The sequence below is a fragment of the Lycium barbarum genome, chromosome 8 (assembly GCF_019175385.1).
Source record: "Lycium barbarum isolate Lr01 chromosome 8, ASM1917538v2, whole genome shotgun sequence".
NCBI classification, from domain to species: Eukaryota; Viridiplantae; Streptophyta; class Magnoliopsida; order Solanales; family Solanaceae; genus Lycium; species Lycium barbarum.
In genome coordinates this window covers 133173076-133195063 of record NC_083344.1, presented here as the reverse complement: position 1 = coordinate 133195063, position 21988 = coordinate 133173076, and the positions used below count along the sequence as shown (strand labels likewise).

The window sequence follows — 21988 nt, the reverse complement described above, 5'->3', positions numbered from 1 at the left end:
CAAAAAATCATAATTTGAGAACAATGTACGCTATTTACAAACGCAAAAACCCCAACAAGTCAAACAAATACCCTAAATAAGGGTTTCTTGAACAAGGAACAACAAAATAAACAACATTGAAGACAAACCCATGTTCTTCTTCTTCTTTTTCTACAACCAAAATCATCAATTTCTACCAAATAACTTTTGGAACAAGTGAAACAAAAACTTTACCTTGATAAAAGAAGAAGCAGCAGCAGCGGCACCTATAGACGAGGGTGAAGAAGAAGATGACAAGAAAAGAGGAGAGATGAGAGACGTCCAAGTGAAGGAGATTAACTGTTGCTTGGGAGTTTTGATTTTGAAATATGGAAGAAGTGCGAGGGTGTTGTGGAGATGAACGGTTTTGGAAGTTTTGAATATTGGGTGGGTGTTTTGGGTTTTTTTGTAGTTTGTAAAAGATTAAGAAGTTTTAAAAATTACATTTTGAACCCCAATCTTCTTAATTCCAAATTTAATTGGGTTTTGATGTGGGGTGGGCCCTACACGTCACCTTTAGTAATTTCAAGACTTTTTAGTCACCTAGAGTTAATTCTTCCCACTTAATATGTATAAGTAAATTGTGTTTTGTAGAATTGATAACTCATAAACTCATATCCTAGCTAGTGAATTCGCCTATGCTCTTGAATCCTCTGTTTGGTAATTTATGAGATAAAGAAAGAGAGACTGTTTTCTTCCCATTGTTGATTTATGAGTTGAAAGAAAAGCTCATATGGAAATAGAGCTTAAAGTTAGCTAATTTAGTTTTCTTGTTTTACTAGTACTTAACAATGTTCTGATCTCAACTGTACAAACGAAATAAAGATTCAATTTTTACTGGAAAAACAATATAAAATAAAGTAGCAAAGTTACATAAACAATTTATAGTTTTTCTTTCACCAGTTGTATCAACTTTCCTAAGTTATGGTTTGTTGTCATCTTGCTTTGGTACCATAGCTAATTTAGTCCATATGGATCAAGTTTTATACCCACAACAAAAAGGGAAAAGAAAGTCAATTGGAAATTCCTTTGGTATTCATCATGAGACTAAGGCAGAAAAAAGAAAAAAAAAATGAATCAAAACATTCCAATAGAAAACAAATCTTGGATAAGAAGCTGCAAAATGAAATTTACACAAAACAATCTATCTATTTGTTCTCCGACAATTTTTCTATCACCCGTTAGCTTCACATGATGTAACAAACTATGCACACTGACATTGTAAGAGAATAAAAAAGACTTAGATGGAGTTGGACAAAAGGATGAACAAGTTAAAAGAGAAATGGAGATACTCATCAATCTATCTACAATTTTGAACCCCAACAGTATCTGCCCTATTCAAGCAAGACCCTGCATTATTTCAAACACAATTCTGCAAATTTGTTATTGATCTTGTACGTGACAATCTGAAAAGGCGTGAATCTTGGTCAAGCATTTCCAAGCTGTCAAATGGCCATCCTTGAGGAACAGCAGATTTTCTAAGACTCAAGTGGGAGTTCCTTATACTGAATGCTAGACCTGAAAGAAAAATGGTAATGTCATTTTGATTAAACCAGAAAAGCTCCAGCGGTCTCTGATGACAATTCTTTCTGTTGAAGAACCTAAAACTTTATCAAGAAAGAAGAAATGATAGCACATAACTGAAGGGGTTCAAAGATCATTTAGATAGATGAACAATGCCAGCAATGTACAGTATAGTAGTACTCGAGCAGTATCCAAGGACGGAAAAGTGCTGCTCTCTCTCTCATCTCCCATGCATATGTAAACAGATGAATATAAACCCCATAGTGCTTATTAAAGAAACTAGGAAAATGGCTCAGTCCGTTTTTGTTTGTTAAGTTTCAGAAGAAGGAATAACTTTGTCCAATTGGCTCTGGATCAGCCAACTAAACCACTTTATGGATAATATCAGAGAACAGCTAATACAGTATTATATCTGAAAGTTCTATCAGTTGCACTGTTTTAGCCCCCCAAAAAAAAAATCGTTCCTGTTCCTGAACCTTCAGCTTGAGTATGCATCTTGAAATATAACATCAATGAAAGACAAAAGCATTGCTCTTAATCTTGGCTCTAGTCTTATAGTGCATTAAACTAGAGTACTAATAAACTGAGACAATATGAAAAGTTGATACCTTTGGGCTACGTTCATTTATTGGTGTCATATACTGAGCCGAGCTACTTACATCTTCCGAGTTCTCTTCTACATTAGATCCACTTCCTAGAGTGGAGCTCTTTCCACTTTCTTTTTCATGTTCCATAGAAAACCAAAAAGGTTCATAATCAGTTCTCCCATCTTCACCCTTGTTTTTGAAGTTTCTCTCCATGTTATCACCATTCATATTCTGCGAAATTTCTGGCTGTGCGGCTCCTTTATCTTCTGCAGAGCTATCTCCCACCTCAATATCAGTTTTCTCCTTTAAGCTGGAGATGCTTCGCATATGATCACCAGAATCAGAATAAGTATCCCCAGTCCATTCCCTGCTTTTTAAAGTATCGTCTATCTCCTCATATTCCAAATTCCGCAAAATTTCAGGAAGTGAAAGTCCACTATCCTCTGGAAACATTGTTCCCATCTCAATATCTATCTTCTCTTTTGAGCTATTAATATTTCCCCCAACGTTGGAAGTTGCTGGCTCAATCATTACAATGTCATTTTCTTTAACAATTGCTCGAAAATTGTTTAAGGAAGGTGGGATCCTGGAAAAGAAAACTTCTCTGATATTTTCAATCGTTCCCCTATTATAGGGATTCTCCTTCTTATCATATCGATACCTGAAGTTCTCGTAAGTAGTCTGCAAAAAACAACAAAAAAGGAAAAATGAAAAGAAGAATAGTTATGTAAAAATATGAAGCAACACATCTAGATTTGTATTTCAAGCAGGTAAATATAGAGAACTGTAAGCAAACATTTAATCTTAAGTGTATATCTTATTTTTCAATGGAACAACTCGAGTAAGTCTACATGCAGTATGCTCTATACATCACCGAGCGTATTAGAGAGAAATTCCTGCCAGCCTAGAGTAGTTAATACTACAGGGTATATTTAAACTATGAACCAGCCACACATACAATATACTCCAACAAACGGCAAGACATGATTCACCATAAAAAAATACTCCCTTTGTTTCAATTTGTTTGTCTTACTTTCCTTTTTAGTCCGTTTAAAAAAGAATACCGCTTTCCTTTTTTTGGCAACTCTTTAAATCTAACTTTCCCCATGGCATGTTTAAGACCAAAAGATTAAAGGCATTTTGTTACATTCTACATATCTTTAATTTAAGATCACAAGATTCAAAGTTTTCTTTACTTTCTTAAATTCCGTGCCAAGTCAAAACCAGACAAACAAATTGAAACGGAGGGAGTATGCAATTTTAAGTTGGAGTTCCTCAAAATGCCAATTCATCATAAGACAACTCATATTTAGAACCATAACTAATTTGTTAGCATAAATCTCATTTAGAAAGTTTACCTGGTTAGTGCTAATCAGGTAAAAATGGAAAATAGTAAGGCCACCAACAAACCAAACAGCAATGAAGCAGTATACAATGAGAACATCTGATAAGATATCTTGTGAAATAGCTCTCCATACATTTCCACCACGATGAAGAATAATGAACAAAGATATGACGAAGACATATATGCATAATATGGTTGACGTAGATATGAACAAGTAGAAGAATCTGTAATTCCGCTGCAACCAAGAGAAATGGAAAAAAATCTCATCAAATTATACAAACGTAGAATGATGCCATAATATCTCATTTAAAGTAATATCTGGTATCCTGAGGACTTAAATTTGCATGACAAGTTATACTCCAAAGTGATAGAGTAGAAGAAAAGAAAAATCTTCCATTTTGCTTGTATTATCAATAAATCATCTATAACAAGAACTTAAAGTAAATACTATGCTATTAATATCTCAAGTTATGAGACAAAAAGAACTACATTTGACCCTCTTTATTCTTTCTCCAATTCTTTAACCTCTCCGTCATACAACTCTTACTCTAGCAAAGGAATATCTAAGTCTTACGCATTCACTAAGATACAATCATTAGTCTGCATATATTCCTCACCATCAATGAATTTGTTCTTTCTATCCTCCAAAATTTTGTGATCGATGTTAATAGAATCATACTTCATATGGCTGATTGACATCTCATGTCAAACACTTATCAGTTCATATGGCTGATTAGCATCTCATGCCAAACAAATATATGAGTATTCCACTTTTCCTCAGTATAATGGCTATTAAGTAGAAATCCAGACATAGGCTCTTGAAAAAAAGACTATAGCTGAATGGTGAGAAAAAAAACTATACTTATTAACTTTTCCTAGCATGGGCTTTTACTTTTCGCCATGCAGTGATAGAATTTTATTCATTTCACAATGCATGTAATATTTCAACTTAGTCAAGACCATCATCTTGCACACACAAGTAGACTATTTATCAATTGGTAACAGGAAAACCCAAAGATAGTTCAAGATCGCTTAAGAAAACACACAGTCAGCAATACGTACAAGTCCAATGCATTGACCAACCCAGGGACAGTGATGATCAAATCTTTGAACACAATTGTTGCAGATAGAACAATGTGATGAACGAGGAGGCCGATACAGCAAACATGTATCACAGTACTTGACTTTAACGGTGTGTCCATTCACGATTACATCCTTTGTTCGTGGAAGTTTCAAATGAGGAGTTCTACCGTTGACCCACTCCATGGAAGGGGTATGTATATCAAATGTTTCGTCAGATTCAGGAGGTGTTTTGTTTCTTGGGACAATTCCAGGATCTCTACTAGATGTCAACAAGAGAAAAACTATATCCTGCACAAGATATTGAAGAATCAGTCAACTGCTTCAACATTCGAGTCACATCAGTCAGCTACAGATTATAAATTTTACTCACAATTAACTGGAGAAAGTTCATTAGCATTCTGCTATCCATGTGATAATTCAATTGGTCTTTGTTAAACAAAAATTTTAAAACTTCTTTTGAAATGAGAAAGAGAAAAGGAAAGCAAGTGAAAGGAGAAAGACAACTGAAATTAAAAATTATGCATATGACAGTAAAAGAAAAGGAAACATTATAAATTACTGACTGCTACAGGAGCAAATTGTGTTGTCCTTCTTTGTTCTGTCCTCTCTCTTCCCCCTCCCTTCAGGGAGAAAGAGTCACTGATCACATCATAAACAATGTTTACTACTCCCTCCGTTTCAATTTGTTTGTGTTACTTACCTTTTTAGTCTGTTCCAAAAAGAAAGCCACTTTCTATATTTAGTAACTCTTTACGGCCAACATTAGGACACAGCATATTAAAGGCCACAAGATTTAAAGGGCGTTTTGGTCCATTACATACATCTTTGGTTTAAGACCACAAGATTCAAAAGTCTTTTTTATAATCTTAAACTCCGTGCCGAGCCAAACTAAGACAAACAAATTGTAGCGCACGAAGTACTAAATAAGGTAGTTTCAATTGCCAAAGCAGATCTTATATAGAGACATTCATTTTTTCATGGTAATGAAACCCTATGATCATACTGATATAGTTCATATTATGCCATCAGCATCCTATTTAACCCAAAAAAAAGAAAGGAAAAGAGTAGGTTATCCAAAAAGGGAGAAAGCAGAATCACCCATACCATAATTGTAAGAACTGCTCCAATCACAAGTATAGGGTACCAAGGACCAGCGTCTTTATGCTCTTTGAAACGATGTTTGATTACACAAGAGACCTTTATACAAAAAGCAAGTGCTGGGCCAGCAATCAAAAGTGTTGATAGAAACAAAGATGACACGTCCGGACCAAAGATCAATCTTCCTCCCCATAAGAATTTCTGGGAACATTTAGAAACACAAAAAATAAAGGTAAAAGACAATGGTACAGAAAAATCTGAAATAATACAGACTCTATAATATCGCAAGATGTTATTACTCTGAAACTAAGAACATTGACCATATGAAATAAGCAGTTTAAAAATATTAAAATTGCATCATCTTGGTTTAACTGATGATTGTCTTATGAATAAGTTTAGAACATAAGGAGAGGAAAGCAGTACCTTTAAGTTCAATTTTAAACATGTATAAAGTCCACAGCTTTAAGTGAAAATTGTTACTTATGTAAACCTATATCATAGATATCAAGACCTCAACTTCTACAAAATATTCATTCTTACAACAGACAGAGCAAAGAGAAGGAAGAAACAAAAAACAAAAACAAAAAAACATCAAATAGTTTGAAAAAGAAAATTCTGCAATTAGCTAGTCCATCCTATCTAACACTTGATTTCAGCTAGACAACTACATATTCAAATTAAAACATGACTAAAGTACTAAGCTTTACAATCTCTTGAATTCCAAAAAGAACTCACATGGCTCTGATAATATCAAAATTCTTTTTATTTGTTTCACATGGGACAGTGTAAAAACAAAAATAGCAGCAGAATCCAAGAAGAGACACTTACATTACTTCCTTTCCAAACCTGATAAAGTCTCAGAGGTTTATGTTTCTCACGAACCATTAGAAAATTTGGAAATGAAACAAAACAATCCAAAAAATTCCAACTTTCTGGATTGCTTGCTTCCAATCCCAAATAAGAATCAAACTCCTTCTCTTACCCTCCTATTAAACACTTTCCAAAACCCCATGTAAAGAAAAGAGATAACATTAAAAAAAAACGTTTTTTTTTTCAACAATTCAAGAAAATTTGACAATTTCCCAATTAAAAGACTTAAATGGGTTTCAAGAAATGGGGTTTGGAGATAAAATATGTAGCAAAAGGAAGAGAAAGAGAAAGTCTTTTTTTTTTTTTTGGTTTGTAAAAGGGGTGATCAAGAAACAGCTGCTTTTTGTTTGAGACGGATTTACCCAGACAGGATTGTTTGTTCCCTATCTCTAATTTTCTTGCTTTCTCTCTCTTTCCAAGAATATTGAAATGTAGCTGTCCATATGTCTGAAATTCTCCAATTATGCTTTTCTTTTTTTTTTTCCCTCTCTATGGAATTTTATTTTGTCTAACTAAATTTAATTTATATTGCTTTCTGGTTGGCCGAGGTTCCATATTCTGGTTGCTTCTAAGTTCTAACTGCTACATTGAACCTTGTGAAAAAAATAATGAACCTTGTGAGTAGGTTACAATAGTGGAATTTTTTTTAATGAATTTTACTTATATACACAGGAAACCGAAAAAGTTATATTAATTACTATGTTATCTTAAAAGATAATTATACGACTAGTTAGAATAATTAATTTGTTTAGGTGCATGGTCAACAGGGGAATAGTAAATTGTGATAGTGTAAATTTGACATTAAGTTACTTGGTATATTACTAAAAATATTTAAAATCAATTGTGATAAATGGTATTCTTTATTCTGTTTAGTCTTAAATTGAATGTCAGAATTATATTTGAAATATTATTTTTTTTAAAATGGTAATTTTGCCAAGCTGCAAGCAACTGTAAACTCGGTTATGGAATTAATTAGATTGGTTTTAAATTATGACTTTTTCCTAAGAAGTCTCATGGTATTGTTATAGCCTTTTGTTAGGTGGCATTTGGTGTTTTGTCAATGTCTCCAAGGTGAAGACACTTACAAGAGGAGTTTAAAGAAACTTTATTAACTGATGAAACTGTACATAGACACAAACTTTGATTTAAAAATAAAATAAAATAATAATTTTCTTGAGAATGAGAAAGTTGTACTCCTTCAGTTACAATCAATTCAAAATTTACCAAGTAATTACATTTACATGGCCAAATAAATAAATCAATGCATGTATTTACTTATATATACGCTCGAATTTAATTCTCACGTTGCTTTCTAAACCCACTCATAAATATAAAACATTGAACATTTATTTCTCATCTTCACAAGATGCAAATCTAATCACCATTCACCAAAACCTCTTCACAATTATTCGAATTATTTTTCTTATTGTTGAGGTTATGGCAAGTGGCAACAACTAATATGAAACAGCATACACATACAAAATATAAAGACAAGATAGCGTTAAAAATATTTTGAAACGTGAATGAACACAGCAAATAAATAATTACATTGTAAAGTAAGTCGTGACAAATATTCTTCTCTGATTGGAAGTGGCGAAAAATATTATTTAAGCGCAGGAAAGATTTAAATATTATTTTCAGAAATTCTTTCATTTCCCCTTTTTTAATCATGAATAGATTATTATTTTTTTCAGAAAAAGTATTGTACATTCTGGTGGTTGTTGTTTAAGACAAAACGTGCAGGCACAGCATAATTTTCATTAGTCTTTGTAATAGAATATACCAATGAAGCATTAGCTATCACAAGGAGAAACATTCCTGTTTTGGTAGTTTGTTTTGTTTTTTTAATAGTAAAGTTCTTGTTATTTATTTTTAGATTTTATGGTCATGTGTCCCACTGCTTATCAAGTTGGTGGGGTGATATGCAGTGTACAAACAAATGGGGAAAAAAGATTTGTTGTAGAAAAATTAATCTGTTGACCCCTCTAATAATCATATTTGCAAAAATTCTAACTCTATTGTAATTTAACTTGGGATTTCTTGACCATATGATTGAATTTTTGGAGATATTTAGCTATTTTTTACTAGAACTTTAGTAACAAAATGTCACGACTCAAACTGGAGCTGTGACCTAAAGGGCTTAGTCTCTCAACTTAGCTTTTACTCTATTTTATCTGAATGTTTGCCCCCTTCTGTTAAATCCAAATTGCATGTTGTTGCGTTTGTGTAATTATTATTGTTTTGTGGTGTAATTTAGTAACTTCGAGTTGTCATTGTGATTTTCTGGTTTTGAGTTTGTACTTAGAAAACACAAAGGAATGAGGATAGTTTTAGTAGCACATAGTTGTTGACAAACGTACTGAGTACTTAGTAGGCATGCAAATTGCATTTATCAAACGAGTAGGAGGAACATACAAGTTTACACGTGGACAGAAGTCCAAATTTAGAGCCTCCCATTAAGGGGACAAACAAACTGTATATAGATAGATCAATAGATTAATTTAGGGAGGGGAAATTGTTAAATCTAAACTAAAACAAAACTGAAGAAGATGTAAACAACGAGACAAGTTGAAAAGAAGATAAATTATATAATACTGTACAGGAGAGTTTCCTCATTTAGCTCCATTTCCCACTCTATATTTCATTTTTATGTACCAAAGACTTTCCAAAAGAGTTCCAATTTCTTGCTGTAATTTCCATATTTGAAGACATAAAAGAAGCAACTAGTCTTTTCAGCCTTAGCAAAATCAACATCTGCATTCAAATAGGTCCATCTGATGATGCCATCCATCATAATGTATGTCGATAAGCATCATTCATTCGCTCGACCTGTGAAAAGATTGAATTCACTTGTCTAAAAATGCAAAGTACAGTCAAACCTCTCTACAGCGACGCCATTAGTCCGGATCATTTTTTGTTATTATAGCAAAATATTGTTGTAGAGAAATATAATATAACATAACATGAAAAATCGGTTCCAAATAAATCTTGCCCGTTATAATGAAATGTTGTTATAGAGACGGCTGTTATAGAAAGGTCTGTCTCTGTCTGGTGTCTTCATCAATGAAGAGAAATGATCTCAAGTAAAAAGCGCCACTGTAAGATTTGTTTTTTCATTCATTTGTCTCTCCATATAATATGTACTAGCAGGGATAAATGATTCATAAGTTAATAGGGGAAAAGCTCAAGGATGCTGCCTACAATAACTTCTTTGACCCGTTGATAAATTCTATAGTCAAATCTCTCTATAACGGCGTCGTTTGTCTAGATATTTTTTGGTTGCTATAGCGGAATTTTGTAGAGAACATATAATATAACATAACATGAAAAGTCGGTTCCAAAGAAAACTTAGCCATTACAGTGAAATGTTGTTATAGAGGATGATTGTTATAGAGAGATCTGACTGTATATTTAGCATTAGCATATATATATATACAAGAAAAACTACTACCTTTTATCTATGAAGAACTGCTATGAAGATCCGCAGTTGCTGCCTTCCTCATCAGCTCTGCCATCTTCAACCGATCTTTGTTCATTTGAATGTGTTGACTCTGCATCTTGATCATCAGGAAAGAAAAGAGGATCAAATTTTGCATTATTGCTTCTCTCCTTCTTCAAAGATTCATCAATGCCACCATAATCAACTTGGAAAGCAGCACCATCTTTTCCAAGTATGCCTCCCATCTCTAAATCAAACTTCCCTTTAGAGTTGATTGAACCAAATTTATGACTCATGGAGACGGCGGATCTCACACTTGGATCGTCTTCTTCAATCACCCACTCGCGAAAGTTGACCAATGAAGGCGGGACCTTAGAGCATAAGATTTCCTTGAGATTCTTCAAGATGCCACGGCTGTATGGGTTCTTTTTCTTTTCATAACGATATCGGAAGTTTTCATAGGTCGTCTGCAATATCATGTGCAATACAAATAAGACACAAACATATCTATTGTTCAATAGTTTTCCTCTGCTGTTTCTTATGTGTTTTCAATAGTTGAATTCATTAAGAAACGAGCAGAGTATGATTTTGTTAGCTTTTGAGGTTGATTGGGACTCGAGATCCATGTTTTTAACATACACTGAGATTTGGGACACATGAATATAAGATGTTATTGACCAATTATGTTGTAGATACAGAAACTACGAGAGAAGAGCGAGAAAGTAACCTGATTGGTTGACATTAGGTAGAAATGGAAGACGCTTAGCCCTCCGACAAACCAGACAGCTATGAAGCAATAGCATATCAAAACCACAGATACAATATCCGTTGACATGGCATGCAAAAAACTTCCTGGTTGTCCAAGAAGGTTCAGCAGTGAAAATGTGAACACGTATATGCACAATGTTGTTGTTGATGATATAAAAAGGATAAAGCACCGATAATTACGCTGCAACACAAGGAAAAAATAAGTGCAAATCAACTTTTAATGAACTAAAAGAAAGCAACTTTCGGACTTTACAGATAATATCGAGTACTGAGAATTGAACAGATGACTCACAACTCCAATACACTGACCAACCCATGGACAGTGGTGATCAAATCTCTGAACACAGTTGTTACAAATCGAGCAATGAGAAGCACGTGGCGGACGATATAGCAAACATGTGTCGCAAAACTTGACTTTTACTGAATGACCATTGATAAAAATGTCCTTTGTTCTTGGTAACTTCAAATCAGGGGCTGCATTGTTTACCCACTCCATAGATGCTGTATTTGTAGTCAATATTTCATCCAGGTCAGGCGGCCGCGAATTCCTAGGAACAATTCCTGGATTGCTTGAAGATGTCATGAACAGAAAACTCAACGCCTGCAAATCGGTTATAACATTCTTAGTACTATTAATGAGCCGTTTGGCCATTTCAATTATTCACTTTTTTCCGGAATAATTTTTTACTTTATTTCAAAAGCCAGTGTTCGGTCCAACTTGGAGTTGGATTCCAAATTAGGAAAAGTGCTCTAGACCTGTTTCCAACTCCATCTTCATAAATTCCAAATAAAATGCTCTTTTCTCTCGTTTGCAAAAAGTATAACCAAACACAACTCCATCTTCAACTCCAACTTCATAAATTCCAAATAAAGTGAAAAATATTTGAAATCTATGGCCTAACGCCTACTAAGTTTATGCAATTTTACCTACAAGTGCTGAATTACATACCAAAACTGTGATGATGAGTCCCACAATTAATACAACATGTCCATATATTGGACTGACTTTTGGTATCATCAAAAGCATTTTTATGCAAAACGTCAATGCAGGAGCCCCTATGAGAAATGTAGATAAGTACAGTGATGCTGCGTCGGGACCAAAGATCAATCTTCCTCCACAGAGAAATTTCTGAAACAATAGACAAAGCTTTTATGATTGAGCTATTCTGCATAACAAAAAATTAGGTAATTGGCTGATTGCATTAGCTTATGATAAATGGAAGCCAATATGAACTTGTAAAAGCCCCTAATACATGTTGCAGCTGCTCTTGCACCCTAATGATAATAACCAAAAATCATGGTGAAAGCCAACTACTACTAGACTAATTGAAAACTGAGCATGGAATAAGGTGATTGAACCTCAAATTAGTGACACATATTCATTTAATTTGAGTTTTCCTTCTTTGTTAACGCGCCTGACAGAGCTTAAACACATTAGCAATAGACCTTTGGCAATCTCTCTATTCATTTTTCTCTTATCAAACAAACCAGGTGCATATTATATGTTATCACATGTAAGATTTTTTGCACAAGGCTCATTCTAATTACCATAAATTTGTTAAAAGAACTTAACTACGATTTTTAGACACATTTTTTTCACACACCATTAAATGATATGAATCTCTTCAAATTTCCAAAATCCCACTAATCTCCATAAGGAAATCTAAAGCAGAAAACAAAATTCAGTGAAAAGAATAAACAAAGGGGCTTACATTGCGACCCTTCCAAACTTGATAAAGCCTTTTCTTCAATTTAGAAGGGTCCATAGATTTGGAAGAAAGAGCCAAATCTTGATTTGTGATCCCACCTCCCATCACAATAAATCTAAAAGTCAGAAGCTTGAAATTATATGTTTGCTACTATATACTTTTTTTTTTTTTGTTATTATAGATTTAAAACAATAATACCCATAACTTATTGAAGATCAAAAAGAAAATTTAAGATTCTATATTGAAGGGGTGCTAGCTGGTGCCAAAAAAAGAAAAAAGATATAATTGGAGAGGAGGAAGAAGAAGAACAAGAAAAAAGTTTTTTTCTAATTTTCTCTCTCCTCTCTCTTTCTCTCTCTCCTTCTTGATTGATCAAAACCAGCTTTTTCCCAGCTCTACATGCTGAATGATTGTTTCCTCTTCTTTTTTCTCTCATTACCGTTAAAACTTGGAGGAACCGAACATTTCGCGCGGATTATGCCTCAGGGTGTTTTTCTTTTATGGAAAACAGGTTTAAGTTTTAATTTTCATGCAGTTTAATCCTTTAATTTTAGTCTTTTGGGATAATTAGTCCCTTTTGTCTCTGAAAGCTACTCAATTTTCTATATTTATCACACCACTTAGGTGGGGCTGTTTTAGGTTTCGATTTTGAGTCTTCTTAATGGAATATCTCTCTGTATGAGACATTTTAACCTCCCTTAGTGCGTGTGCGTATGGTCTATCCGAATTTAAATTGGTCGAACTAATGAACTTTATCAAATGGTTAAACTGAAGGAAAAAAATCCCATATTTGCTTTCACTTCAGTATCAAATGGTTAAACTGGAAAAAAAATCCTATATTTTGCTTTTGCTCGCATTCAGTCTGTTTTTTTATTATCTTAACCATTGGAACTCATTTATCGACCAGAAAAAAATATCATGATAATCACACTGATATAACTTATGAGTAAAAGGAAATGGCATCTCAACATAAAATTATAAACCTCATATGCAGTCATTTAATAGTGAATAAAGAATATTAACTCATTTTTTCTTCTATAGCTTTGTTATTTATAGTTACAACAAAATATCTTTTTTTGTAACAATTGTTTGAGTCATTTGATGTGCAACTCGACAATTTGACCCAAGTACCTACTAGGCTACTACCTTTCACTACCTACTATCCAACAACGCTATGTCATTGGAATTCATTTCTCGACAGAAAGCAACACGCAACAATAAGGTGAATAAGGAAAATCAGTGCGCCCTCCAGCAGTATAGCAGTCACAGGTCTAGGCCAAAATGTAAGTGGAAAGATTAGGTTACTAGAGAACTTAAAAAAGAATGGACGACGAAGCATGTAGCTGCAACAAATTAACACTACAGTCTAATACATTAATAGAATATCGTACAAACATCATCGACTAGCCGAAGACGGAAAATTATGAAGAGCAAGAATAAACCTGCCTTCACTGAGTTTTACCCTGTCAATAACAACCCTAAGTTTTCATAATACATAAAAAGCAACAAAAAGTCTAAAAGTAGTCGCAAACGATAAGCTACAACATCCTGGGGATTTGGCTCCCCAGTGATGACATAATTGATAATACTAGCTTCCATACGTTTTCCGTCCAGAGGGTGTACCAGAAATCCAAAACCTTGCTCCTATCTTCAACTACTGAACTGCTGTAAGAGAAGAAAAAACAAATACGACATGTTTAGTGTTATGTGTCCATGACTACATAATTTACAATGCCTATAAAGAACACAGGAGAAGAGGGAGATCAATTGGAAGAAAGAAGAAAACTAGAAAGGAGAAACGAGGAGAGGAATTAGACAGCAAATTTAGTGAGAATTCAGTTGATTCAAGGTGCAATGCTCCGTCTCCTTTTGTTTGACACCTACTTTCTATGAGCACAGCACGTGATGTGTGGGTTAAGCACACGTCACGAGTTCAATCGATGCTACAGAAAAAAACCTAATATTTAAATGAGATAGGCTCATTATCCACCGAGTTTCGAACTGCACACCACTAGTTTGGGATTATCAAAAAAACATCCAAGTGTATCATCACCATGGTTGAATAAATGGGATGGAGGAATATCTTATGTTTACCCTCTCCTAATATGAAATAAAGTAACAAAAGCATAAAAAACACACTCCTTCTCTTCAGATTTATTTTCCTGCCAGTTTTTCTTCTCTGATTTCCACCTTAGTTCCCACAAGGTGGGAGTGGCGTGGATCAAAGTCATGTGGGATAGATGAAACTGGGAATGTAAGGTGAAAATGGTAGGGATATCAGCAGTGGCTGAGCCAGATTTTAACAACAGGATCCAAAAAATGTATAAATGCCACATCTAGTATTTTTGAACCACTTTTGCCACTAACTAGAAGCTATTTCTATTTCAAGGGGATTCGAAAGATGTATGTATACAAGATAAAAAAATTGCTTTTACCCTGTTGCACAGGGTAATTTTCGGATGTCTTTCCTTATATGTGACTCCCACAACCACAATGATTCGGCAGTTAAGAAAATTCTCTCACATGAGCCAAAAGATAAATGCAAAAGCTGAAGAAACATCATAGGGCAAAAACGAGTTTAATGCTTCAACAAGGGAATAAAAATACCAAATTTTTTCATAAAAAGGTGAATGCCCATGAGATGCAATCACCTAGATAGAATGGAAATAGAAGGAAACTGGCATATTGAAATTCTATGAAGACCTTTTCAAGAAGAACGAAGCATGGAGACCAAGCTGGAAAGATGATAGTCTTTTAACAGAAGTAGCAAGAGAAGAAATGGAATGGATGGTATGACAATTTTTCCAAGAGGAAAGAGAAGTTGTAATGGAGATAAAGCACCTAGGCTTGAGGGCTTCACAATGGCCATCTAGGGAACTATGAAGGATGATATCATGCAGGCATTAACGTTTTTCACAGCGAGGGAAGACTAGAAAGAGCTTGAATGGCAAACATACAATTCTAATTCCCCCTGATCAAAATATAACTAATTCCTAAAAAGAAAGAGCTGTGGAAATAAAGGAGTATAACCTACAAGTGTTGGATGGGAAGCTAAAGACGGTGATGGATAAATTGATATCTGGAAATCAGAAGGCTTTTCTTGACAGCAAAGGAAATGTGGATGCTACCTTGACAGCAAATGAATGTTTAGACATGTAGGGAGAAGAGCTGTGTTTTGCAAATTGGACTTAGAAAAAGTCTATGATCATGTAAATTGGTTTTTTCTCTTAAAACATAATGAAACAAATAGGTTTCTGATCAATGACACTATAGTAGGTTTCGTCACCCCGACAAGGGGATTAAGGCAAAGTGATCCTTTATCACCTTTCTTATTTTATTTGGTTATGGAGATTATCAGTAAATGCTTATAAGGATGTTCGATTGACGGAAAAGCAGGAAACTAAGTGGAAATATCTCACATTCTTTACGCAGATGATACAGTGGTGCTATGTGGTGAGAAAGGAAGAACAGTTGTTTTGCTTAAAATTTCTGGTCTACACATTAATATCACCAAAAAGTAGCATATTTCCAGATAATTGAAAAAAAGATACAAGAACTGGCAGAGATAATGGGATACCAAGGAGAAAAATTTCCAAAAGTTCACTTCGGCAAAGTTTAAAGAAACCTACATCTTAGAGAATATAGTACCTTTCCTTTGGAGGGATTAACTTCGTTGAGAAATATGTATGGATGGAATGCTTACATACTTCATGTCAAGTTATACAAAAGCATAAGCAATTTTCTACGGCACAGAAGCCCAGACAGAAGAAAAATGAACTTGGTAAAATGGAGCACAGTGATGAAAGCTAAAACAGATGGTAGTTTGTACATTAAAACTCTAGATTAAACTTTAAAAGTCTCTTATTCAAATGAAATTGAAAGAATGAATTTTGGAAAAGATAGCTAGTTATGGAAAAGAGTGATCACTTGCAAATATGGAGAACAAAAGGTGGACAAAGCCAATGTCATATGGTGTGGCTGTTCGGAGACAAATCAGTGATCTGCGGGATCAATTTTCAGACTAGATAATATCAAAGTTGGAAATGGTGAAATCATCATAAATGGCCGGATAATGGTACATTGATAGACAACTTTTCAGATCTCTTCAATCTGACATGATAAGCAGATTACAGTTGCACCATGATTGGAGTGGATGGATGGAAGATATCATTTAGAAGGAACTTTAACAATTGGAAAATTCATCAGGTTACATTATTACCACAACTACTGGATTAATATTGGTGTTGAAAACAGGAAGGATTCCTTATGGTGGAAGGAAAAAACAAAGGTAACTTTTCTGCCAAATCATGCTACCAAACCTTGCTTAAAAGGATATTGAAGAGTCAGATCCCTGGCCCTGGAAAAACTGAGGAGAACAAAAGCTCCAAAAAATGGCTCATTTTTTGGACGGATAGCAGAACACGAGGCATGTCCACACAGGCCAATCTACAAAAGGAGGCTTTAATTAATGCAGCAGGTGTTTCTTCTGTAAACCTATATGTCTGCATAACTAAAAATTCTGGGGTAAAGGAAATAATGTAAATGGCATAGAACCAATGCTAGATTTCATAGATGGTTGAGATAATTAGTGAAGGAATATCCAGCTTCTTTTTTATACATGTTATACCTAGCAGTACCTTGGTACAAAATAAATTTACCTTATTTTTCAAGAACAAACAGAAATTTAAACTAGATAGATACTCATTTAACAAACCACTTAAAAAAAAACTCCAGTGCTCTATGCCTCTATCAAATTGTGTCCCACAGGCCACAATATGGTGAGAAGGACTGTAAACATCAGATTAAAGAAAGAGAGAGCAGGAGCAAATTGGGAAACCTGAAGACGAAGGGAAACATAGAGCCATTGCAACCTCCTCTGAGTAGGCCCAACGGATAGATCAAAACGAGCAGTAAAATGGAAGGAGCTAGATATTTTTAACCTTAAAAAGGAAACCATACCTTGATACGATGTTGACTAGTGAACTCCATTTCTGTCACCATGACGACTAGTAAAAATACCCTCTACAGTTCAACGACCCACATAAGCATTTCTTCCTCCTACGATCTGCTTTGTCTGGTGGAACCATGCCATAGTCGAAAGTCAATTCTTGCATGGGAGGAATATGTCTAATGGCAAAAAAGGCAACGTGGTAGTATGTCTCATTGTTCATTTCACGTACAACAAGCTGCCAGAAAACGTTAGGTGAACAACTATGGTTCATAAAACGAGCCACATTGCCACCTTTTTTTGCACTTATTACGAGGGGATAGGGGACCTTTTTGGATTCGTCATTATAATCACGGACAGCTTCCAATGGCTCATACATGCGGGTAGCATCAAATATGTAATCATCATCGCCATCATTGCCGAACTCACCTACCCTAGATTCCTCAATGACTTCTCCAGCATATTCACAAATAAAGCCACCTCCGCGTATCGGATCCCAAGACCTAAGTCCCCAACCTCTATTTTTTGTTTTGAAGACTTCCACACGCGCTTTAGGACCTGCTTGAGTGATCCGATTTCTGCAATTCAGAGGGGATGAACAGGCAGAACCACACTCATGTATCAAGGTTTTGTAACTCATAAGAACTCCAAGTGAATTAAAAGGCAAATAACCTCCATTTTTCTGAATGCAAGGACAAGTACCACCAGGTTGGCATCCGCCAACACATTGACAGCCAATAGATGGATTATTAGACTTCATGAAAGGTTTCGAGTATTTCAGACTTGGGATATATGTGAAATAAGCAGGTCCCTTCTCGTCATCAACATCATTTACAAGACAAACAGGTTGACTCTCTGCACCAGATGTTAGGTCGGGCAGGATAACTCCAACACGTGTTGCCGTTCCATCTCTCCATTGCTGAACTGATTTCCACAATGTATATGCTTCAGGCTGCCCGGGTACTCTGAACAATTTGTACTTGAAAATGCTGCAGTTGCCCAATTTGCTTTTCTCTGCCCATGATTCCCGGATCCTATAAAGTCCATCATACATATAGATCTTTCCTCTCCCCCCATTTTGAACATCTACAACACCCCTAATTACTCTCACCTCATTGCCGCGATGCATACTCTTTTCCAAAGCAAGATTTCCCCTCTCAAGTTTCTGATCGAACATTTGGCCATCCCTCCTCTGGACTCCACCCTGGCCAGTATAAATTAGCACATCCCCGTCATCCCCTTCATCATCATACCCTCCAGAGGACACTATACTAACCGCAATAGGTTCCTCTTCCCCTGTAAGTTTGACACTCATATAATCTATCCCTGCCATACTGGGTGCATGCAAACCAACGAGGCACAATTCCATCCTGAAGAAAAAAATGTCACCAACTTCAACCCCAGGTACATTTCCAATCCTCTTTGATTGATTTGTCCGAACTCCCCTTGTCATCAGCAAATTAGCACCCTTTAGGTCTGGCCTTCTTGAAGAACCTGGAGTCTCACCCTTTCTCTCTTCAATCTGAGTCAACCTTCTGCGAAACAAATCAAAAACCAACAGTATCCGCCCAGCTAGCTCCTTGTCACCATCGGCTTTCTTAACCTGATCGATCTCAACAAGTTTAAAGGACGCGAGCAGCTGATTTAATAGCGGATCGATATCCACCTCGGCTGGGGGGCTACCTGCTGCATTATTAGCTGGCTGACTTAACCTAGTCTTTCTTGGTCTTCCCCTTTTTTTACCCGTACCTGTGTCTTCAACATCATTGGTGTGCACACTATAGCCACTAGCGAATTGGTCGCTCTGTGAACCACTGAGACCATCATCTTCTGCAGCTAAGTTATTATTAGCACGAGGTCTACCAGGCCTCCTTGGCCCAGTGTCTCCGTTCGCAGTTGGAGTTCTGAATGAATTCAAAGGAACGGGAGATATAGGCGTCCCAAAACCAAAACCTTCCTGATTTTCAGCTGATCTTCCAGACTCATTAGGGGACAAAAACGGGTAAAACGGAGAAACCCCGGGAGGGAAAGGACCACTTGGAGGAACACACACAAAAGGTGAGGGTTGAGGAGTTGTAGAAGATGACATTCCATTTGGGGATGGAAATACAGGGACAAGACATCTCAAAGGTTTCACATCCAAAACCTTAGACTTATCAATAGGCCCCGTTGGCGGAACAGAATCTGAACCAAAGCCTTGCTCCATTTCAATCGAAAACCAACAGCCACAACAATTAATAACCCAAATTCAAAGTTCAGCACATCTTCCAATTACCACTTAGATCCATGCACAATCTCCAATTCACTAAAGCAAAGAAAAAGTTAGAACCATCAAAAAAATCTAGGACACCATGCACCAATAAAAAACTAAAAACCCTCACCTAACCTCCAAAGATACAAACTTTTTACTCAAAAATAGCTTCCCACAGTAAGTTGACTGAAAATTCCAATGAAAAATTCAAACTTTAGGGGAAATGAACAGGAACAAGCCCTAAATTGAGCTAACCCTAGAAACTCCAGTTCAAATCCACCAAGATTTAGAAAAAAAAAACACATGCAATAGCACAAAATAAGCTAAACCCAACTCAAGATTTATAACATGAACCCTTCATAGTCTCAGATTTAGTCCAGTTACAAGCCCCAAGCAAGAAAAAAAAATTAAAAAAAATAATGAAAAATTGCCCCAAGCAAAATAAATCTTGAATTGATGAGAAATTAAAGTATATCAGTAAAAAAATCGATCATTGAGAGAATAATTACCTTGAAAATTTGAGGAAAAGGATCTTGAAGCAAGAGAGACACAAGTGTACTATTCAAGAAAATTTTGGGGGTTCGTTAAGTGTGTTGTGAAGTTGACAGCTTTTTTGGATAGTTAAATAGTACAAACATATACAGTGTCTTTAGATTTTGAAAATAATGAAGATGAGTACACTATCTTTGCCACGTGCCCGCTCAACACCATTTTTCAGATGTGTTTTTTCTTTTCTTTTTTGTCCCGTAAATAATGCTCCCTCCGGATTAAAAAAAAAGTCCATTTAGTCTTTTTTTTTTTGTCAAAAAAAATATTCACTTATCAAATCAAGAAAGAAATAATCTTGTTTATTCAGATTCACCCCTATTAAATGTTATATGATCAAATCTCAATGTTCATTTAATTAGGGGCAGTTTAGTCAAATTATCTATTTTTATCTAGGAGTTAGGGGTCGTTTGGCTCAATAACAAATTACCTTGGGATAAGTTATGCTAGGATTAATTACGTTGGGATAAGTTATGCTAGGATTAGTTATTCTGGAGTTATTTTTTATTGACTGTTTGGTATGTTGAACTAAGGGGTCGTTTGGTAGGTAGCCAAAATTATCCCGAGATTATAATCTCAGGACTAATTTATCTAAAAGATAGTATAAAATAATCCCAGGATAAGTGGGATAAGAAGGGATATCCCATCTTTTAAGTTGGGATGCATTTTATACCTTGTTTGGTACAAGGTATAAATTTATTCCAGGATAAATTTATACCTTCTACCAAACATGATACAAAAAATTAGTGTTGGGATATCCCAGCTTATACCATGCACCAAACGACCCCTAAAAGTATTATACATTGGATAATTTCTAAAAAGAAGAGGTTTCTTCGTTATCCTGGAATAAGTTATCCACCCTATGGCGGGTATAAGTTATCCCAGCACTATTTTTACTCCTCGGATAACTTATCCCATGATTACTAACTAAACAAGGGATAAGGAATTGCTAAATTCTTATCCCAAGACTATTTATTTTTATCCTTCGTACCAAACGCCCCCTTAGTATTTTCTTAAGGGGTGTGCAAATGACTAAGTGGACTCTTTTTTTTTATTCGGATGGAGTAATTGTAGTATTAAATACTTCCTCGGTTCAGCTTATGAAATGGTTTTTGACTGAATACAAAGTTTAAGAATAAACTTATAAAAGTAAAACTTTTAAAACTTGTGATTGAAAATAAGTCAAAAATATTTCTGAAACAAAGTTAGTATAATTTTTATTTTATGTGTTCTGAATCACAATTTTGGTCTTTCGGAAACAGTCGCCCTACCTTTGAAGGTGGGAGTTAGGTCTGCGTATACTCTACCCTCCCCAAACTCCACATGGTGAGATTCCACCGGGCTTATTGTTGTTGTTGTTGTGTTCTGTGCTTTTGCTAAATTTTGAAAAAATATCTTTGACACATATAGAGGATTTGAAATAAAATTACTAATTTCTGTTTAACTTGTAATTACCACTGTAGCTCCACCCTTTGTTCGGCTATAGATTATCTAGAATCATTCTTTTTTGAACTTGCTAAATAAAAAGGTCACATAAATTTGGGCCGAGATAATATATATTTAAATGTTTTTGCGACTTTTTTGTAATGAATAACTATATCTGGATAGCAACTTATTAGTTGCTTACTTTATGAGTATACATCTTTCAAATGAACCTTGTATAATTAAAATTATCTCCATTATGTGATATTTAATAATATCTTTTAAGTAGCATACATGCATTAGACTAACATAGTAAGTTTGTGCAATGTCAAATATGAAAAAGAAGTAAATATAATAGGTTTTTTTTTTTTTTTTGAGAG

At 35.1% G+C, this 21988-nt stretch overlaps 3 protein-coding genes across 6 annotated transcripts; all 3 read right to left on the bottom strand.

Moving 5' to 3' along the window:
• Positions 1–1091: 1091 nt before the first annotated feature.
• Positions 1092–6991, bottom strand: LOC132607601 (probable protein S-acyltransferase 1). Of its 2 annotated transcripts, XM_060321667.1 has the most exons (6): positions 6484–6987; positions 5662–5856; positions 4537–4845; positions 3488–3709; positions 2151–2810; positions 1092–1536 (listed from the first exon to the last, which is right to left on the bottom strand). In XM_060321667.1, exons 1-6 carry the CDS (start codon positions 6538–6540, stop codon positions 1531–1533), a joined length of 1449 nt encoding a protein of 482 aa, XP_060177650.1. In that variant the 5' UTR covers positions 6541–6987; the 3' UTR covers positions 1092–1530. The 2 variants fall into 2 exon arrangements, with proteins under 2 accessions (XP_060177650.1, XP_060177651.1); XM_060321668.1 differs by lacking the exon at positions 3488–3709 and having other exon boundaries at positions 6484–6991.
• A 2100-nt stretch (positions 6992–9091) lies between these two features.
• LOC132605534 (probable protein S-acyltransferase 3) lies at positions 9092–12887 on the bottom strand. Its single transcript, XM_060318663.1, has 6 exons — positions 12445–12887; positions 11682–11861; positions 11025–11333; positions 10692–10913; positions 9977–10431; positions 9092–9354 (listed from the first exon to the last, which is right to left on the bottom strand). The coding sequence occupies exons 1-5, from the start codon at positions 12544–12546 to the stop codon at positions 9997–9999; spliced, it is 1248 nt and encodes a 415-aa protein (XP_060174646.1). The 5' UTR covers positions 12547–12887; the 3' UTR covers positions 9092–9354; positions 9977–9996.
• An 894-nt stretch (positions 12888–13781) lies between these two features.
• On the bottom strand, positions 13782–20307 carry LOC132607600 (histone-lysine N-methyltransferase, H3 lysine-9 specific SUVH1-like). Of its 3 annotated transcripts, none has more exons than XM_060321664.1 (3): positions 20150–20307; positions 17401–19694; positions 13782–14106 (listed from the first exon to the last, which is right to left on the bottom strand). In XM_060321664.1, the coding sequence occupies exon 2, from the start codon at positions 19593–19595 to the stop codon at positions 17448–17450; it is 2148 nt and encodes a 715-aa protein (XP_060177647.1). In that variant the 5' UTR covers positions 19596–19694; positions 20150–20307; the 3' UTR covers positions 13782–14106; positions 17401–17447. The 3 variants fall into 3 exon arrangements, with proteins under 3 accessions (XP_060177647.1, XP_060177648.1, XP_060177649.1); XM_060321665.1 differs by having other exon boundaries at positions 13782–14103; XM_060321666.1 differs by lacking the exon at positions 13782–14106 and adding an exon at positions 14583–16887.
• Between the last annotated feature and the right edge of the window lie 1681 nt (positions 20308–21988).